This window comes from Psittacula echo, assembly GCF_963264785.1.
Source record: "Psittacula echo genome assembly, chromosome: 1".
Taxonomy (NCBI): domain Eukaryota; kingdom Metazoa; phylum Chordata; class Aves; order Psittaciformes; family Psittacidae; genus Psittacula; species Psittacula echo.
Genome location: NC_137735.1, coordinates 167,896,773 through 167,901,934, shown reverse-complemented (window position 1 = coordinate 167,901,934; position 5,162 = coordinate 167,896,773). Strand labels below are relative to the sequence as shown.

Below are 5,162 nucleotides of genomic sequence, written 5' to 3'. Positions count from 1 at the left end.
AAACCCATGATAAAACAGAGGGAAAAACGTGCTTACAGGAGTAAGGTAAATTAATTATGTGCACAAGATTTGATACTGCTTAGTCATAATCCTATCTTGTATGGCAAATTAATACTCTGTTCTCTGAATTTCATTTCTGCCAAACCCACATTTATCCATGCTTCTCCATTAACCATCTTGAGTGTTAGATACAGGGTTGTTTGAAGATGCTGAAGATGCACGTTCCTCAGAAATCCTACACTGACCTTGAAGTTGAGCAAGAAGAGTTGAAAAAACCAATAAATCTTAACCACAGATTACTTCAGTGGACACAGCATGTTAAGGCAAGTATGGGGGTACCCAGAACACAGAGCTCATCTTGAATCTGGTCCAAGGTAGAAAGAAAGCATCAACTGCTTTGGTTGTCTGGCTTTTTCAAATCAACAGTAAACCTCAGTTCAGTCCCAGGCCTGTGCCATGAAGAGGGGAAAGACATTTCTACATGTGTAACAGCTTCATGTTCTATGCCAGTATTAATACATTGCTTTCCCCTGCTGTGCTTCTTGGATATTGTATTGTGTTTTCATTGGTCGTGAATAAATGCACGTGAAGAGTTTTTACTGTTACTGACTTCAGTTATTTTGGGGTTGAAGGAAAACCAAGAAAACATCATACATGAGGTAATTCCATTTTAATAGTCTCTCAATTTCCAGTATTTGAAAGGAAAAATAATGGGGTAAGTTCAGGAGTATGCAGCCATTACCAACAGAGCTGCACTAGTAAGTTTCTCAATGTTGCTTTTTGGTATTTCATGAGGAAAAACATTGAGATTAAGATTTCTCATCCATCAGTTCTTGGGGGCCAGGGGTATAGAAGGAACCTGACACTCTTCTGTTGCCCAAGGACCACAGCTTAGTTATTCAATGTCTTCTGGTCTCACTGGATGAGGCAGAGGTATAATCGATTTCTTCTCTGCATCTCTGGAAAGAGCTTTTCTCATATCTATAGTAAAAGGAAAAAAAAAAAAAAAAGCTATTCTAGTAAGACAGCCAATGCACAAAGCCATGGTGAATGAATTCTGCAGTGCAGTAAGATCAGTTTTAATTGTTCAGCAGCAATGTTATAAATTGGAATATAACACTGCATGAAACTCAACTGAATGGAAAGCAAATGGCTGAAAGGTTAAATACAGAAATTAGGGTGTCTGCAACACTGGTAGATGTCTGTTCGTAGCTCCTGTTTTATATAAATAATAAAATCATACAAACAAACCCAGGAACCCTCAACATGAGAATCTTTCCATTCAGCTTGAGTACTTACCATAAGCAAGTACTTACCATAAGCATCTTCATCTGGCTCTCCACTGCTAGCAGAGTAGTACTCAAGTACTGTTCGGTAGACACTGTAGCCTAGCTGCTTATACATATTTACTGCAACCTGGTTTGATACCCTCACAAAGAGATCGACGAAAAATCCACCCTTTCTGTGAAAAAATCCCAAAATCACAGTAAGCAGCATCAAGTGAACGTGTTTCTAAATAATAACCCATAACTTGTAATCAGATCAAGAGCAGGTCCATTGATGTGGAACACTAATCCAACATCTGTCACGCTGTGATAATAGATGCATTCCTTTACCAAGGGACAAATCTAGTACATATTTCATTTTATTTTTGTCATTGACCATTCCTTTACAGCCACTGCAGGTTCAGAATTATGAACTGAAAGAACAGGACAAGTTGAACACCCACACAGGCCTGACAGCCATAAGAAATTATATATAAAAGAAAAAAAATATTAATCCACATTTTAGATTGCACTGACTTAGGAACTGCCTCCTTCCAAGTGCACGGCCAGGGGGAGTGATGGAAAGAGTCACAACTGGGCAGCTGCTCAACAGGAGACAACCCTTCTCCTAACAAGGCAAATTTTTCAAAACGTGGTACTACTTTCTGATCCTAATGATTGCAATGGGGCTGTGCCACCAGCACGAGAGAGGACATTCCCCCATGGGTTCATCTGATGCTAAATTAAATTTTCAGGAGGTACAAACACCCAAGCACAGGACAGAGAGCTAAGATACTGTTTGCCCTACAAAATTTTTCCAAGACTCTGCATGTGGGAATCACATGGAGTTCATGATTACTGAACAAGAGTGTTTGAGGCCCTACACAAAGCAGTTGATGTTTCATGAAGCTCTTTTGTGTGAAGAAAAGGGCCTTTTACACAGTATCTCTATCAGAATTCAGGCTAATTCTTGCCCACCCTGGGAAGTCAGCTTTCATAGAACCCTGAAATCTTACAGAACAAAGCAACATTTTAAATCTTCTCTAGCTACAGGGAATTTCAGTCAGTTAGAACATTACTTAAAACAAAATTCTTGGCATGCTTCATGCAAATCCAATACCTAAGTCATGAACAGGTGTCTGTAGAAGGATCAGTTTAAAAGATAAATTCAATCTTTAAGTTTTAAAAGGTAAATTTAAGGATAGTACTCACTTTTCTGAAATTTCTTCCAGAAGTTCCATCAGTTTAGCAGCCAAACCCAGCCGTCGGAATTCTGGTGCAACAGAGAGAGCAGTAACATGTCCATGCCATTCTTCCCTAGCCACAGAGCCTTCTGCTTTACCCATTACTGTGAACACAGACAGCATCAGCACAGCAACATCTTTAGAACAATGCACCACATTCTACACCTTCAGCAAGACACCCCCCAGTGTATAAACAAACGTTGCAAGAACTGTGGTAAAGGCTCACACAGGGATGTCTATGTTATCACTCAGTGCTTCAGCAACCACTACAAATGTCATTTTGCTCAAGCGTTACAGTTGTTCCTTGATAGTGCAAAAAAAAAAAAAAAAGGAAAAAACTGCCACAAATATTCTGAAAATCCCTGTTTCAGGCATGACTGACAAATGACAAATTAAGGAATTCTTGTCAGTCTTTAACTGAGCAGAATCCAGGAGCTAATTAAAATAATGGAGGAATAGAGGGTTGGAAAGCCAAAACTAGGTCACCATCCTGGAAACTGCTGGAGACTTTTGGTGACTGTGGAGGAGCAGAGCCTGGGAAGGTTTGCCAACCTGGTAATAGAAGCCAAGGTCCTGCGAATACAGAATGTTTAAAGAAAAAAACCAAGAGGCTGTTGGGGTGTTTTGGATGCTTCTTTGTATTTCCTCTCCTTTCTACACAGAGCCAAACCAGTGTGAGTTCACTAATGAAAACTCACACTTCTACATGGTACTCTTATAAACATCAGTCACTGCCAATAAGCAACTGATGTGGTAGGTACAGAGAAACCTTCTGTACAGCAAATGCTTTAAGCTTTACTATGTTAAATAATTTATTTCCCTTAAAGACCCTTTATTCTGCTCTCCAAGGGAGGACAGAGGCAGGGGGGAAGGAATAAACCAACGTTTCCATGTGGAATGATTTCTGCAAAATACAAATATTCCACAGCAAATAAACAATAGACACCCAGTTCCAGAGCTTACAGGACAACATCAAACCCAAGCTCAGCATTTCTACTTATGATGACTGACAGCGTGAGGTCAGAGCTGAGTGCAGGGACTGAGGATTACAGGCTGAGAAAGTTGGGTCTGTTCAGCCTGGAGAAGAGAAGGCTGCGTGGAGACCACATAGCTGCCTTCCAGAATCTGAAGGGGGCCTACAGGGATCCTGGGGAGGGACTCTTCATTAGGGACTGTAGTGACAGGACAAGGGATAACAGGTTCAAACTTAAACAGGGGAAGTTTAGATTGGATATAAGGAAGAAGTTCTTTACTGTGAGGGTGGCGAGGCACTGGAATGGGTTGCCCAGGGAAGTTGTGAATGCTCCATCCCTGGCTGTGTTCAAGGCCAGGCTGGACATAGCCCTGGGTAACATGGCTTAGTGTGAGGTGTCCCTGCCCATGGCAGGGGGGTTGGAACTGGATGATCTTAAGGTCCTTTCCAAACCTAACTATTGTATGACTCTGTGATTCTATGATTACAGAAATGCTTGTAACTGTGTAAAACCTGCTACCACAGCCAAGAGCCCTTGCCAGGCTAGCAACACCAAACCAAAAACTGCTGCTGTGAGTCCTACCTAATACCCTAAGAAAGGTATGAAACAGGAAGATGCTATGCGACAGTCTTCTTCCCTGCTGGAAAAAGTGAGGAGCAGGAAAAGCTCCTACGTTATAACCCCCCAACAAGCAGCACAGCGAGACGGCAGCGCCGGGACCCCGCACTCACTGTAACCCATTAGCTCCCCGCCGGGCGCCTCGGCGACAATGAAGTACTCGGGCCAGTGCGCCAGGTACTGCAGGTAGAATGGGATCCCGTACTGGGCGCTCGGTTAAGGAGCAATCTGCGGCCGCCCGCGCTGCGCCCCGCGCTCCCCCCGGCCGCGGGAAGGATACGGTCTCCGTCAGCGGGTCCAGGTTGCTGCGAGGGAAGAACAGCGGTCACCGCGGCCCGGCCCCGCCCGCCGAGCGGCGCCCCTGGCTCCCGGGGCGCCTGAGGGAAGCCAAGGCCGAGTGAGGCGAAGCTTGGGCTCGGCGGGGCCGGGCCGTGGCAGGCCAGTGCTCACATGTTGTTGAAGCAGAAGAGATCATCGCATGTGAAGGCCCGAAGCGTCGTCATGCTGATGCCGGTGCCGATGCCGGTGGTGGTGCTTGGTGGTGCCGCTTGGCAGTGCTGGTGATGCTACCACACCTATCGCCACAGCTCCAGCCGTCGTCACAGCCGCCCCGGAAGCGCTCCCACCGCCCAAAGGCCCCTTCCGCCACGGAGAGGCGGAAGTGGGGCGATATAAGGTCGCCGGGGGAGCTGCCACTGGGGGTTCTAGTGGGCAGAGGTGGCGGGGAGCAGCAGCGGGAGGGCTCGGGCTGTGGAGGCTGAGCCCGCCTTCGGCGCAGCGCGGAGCGGCGCCTCTGTGGGGCTGGGGCGCGCTCGGAGCCTGGCGCAGCGGTAGGGAGAACTTGAGCAGCGCCTAGGGGTATCCCCGTGGCGGGCCCCAGGCAGTACGGTTCGGCCGCACAGATCGACACTGCGCCCGGCGCAGACAGCTCCCAGAGAAGGGGAAACGCCGGCGCATAAGAAGCCCTGTGGTGCTACCGTGACGTAGATGCTGTACAGCAGACCGAGGGAAAGCAGTCAAATGTTACAGCCTGTTAGAGAAAGTTACCGTCAAAACTGGAA

General features: G+C 46.4%; 1 protein-coding gene across 2 annotated transcripts; it reads right to left on the bottom strand.

The window, feature by feature from the left end:
- Positions 1-488: 488 nt before the first annotated feature.
- On the bottom strand, positions 489-4,686 carry LOC308230130 (N-alpha-acetyltransferase 20). 2 transcript variants are annotated; one of them, XM_080634662.1, is made up of 6 exons: positions 4,552-4,686; positions 4,382-4,406; positions 4,215-4,305; positions 2,478-2,613; positions 1,317-1,462; positions 489-981 (listed from the first exon to the last, which is right to left on the bottom strand). In XM_080634662.1, the coding sequence occupies exons 1-6, from the start codon at positions 4,602-4,604 to the stop codon at positions 896-898; spliced, it is 537 nt and encodes a 178-aa protein (XP_080490788.1). In that variant the 5' UTR covers positions 4,605-4,686; the 3' UTR covers positions 489-895. The 2 variants fall into 2 exon arrangements, with proteins under 2 accessions (XP_080490788.1, XP_080490787.1); XM_080634661.1 differs by having other exon boundaries at positions 489-1,462.
- Positions 4,687-5,162: the final 476 nt, after the last annotated feature.

What these genes read in the sequence shown, in the direction of transcription:
- LOC308230130 (XM_080634661.1), bottom strand. Translation starts at nt 4,604, where the DNA reads ATGACGACGCTTCGGGCCTTCACATGCGATGATCTCTTCTGCTTCAAC. An exon ending in CTCTTCTGCTTCAACAACAT is followed by an intron (nt 4,407 to 4,551) that starts GTGAGCACTGGC and finishes CTTCCCTCGCAG; the next exon opens with CAACCTGGACCCGCTGACGG. An exon ending in CTGGAAGAAATTTCAGAAAA is followed by an intron (nt 1,463 to 2,477) that starts GTGAGTACTATC and finishes ATTTTTTCACAG; the next exon opens with AAAGGGTGGATTTTTCGTCG.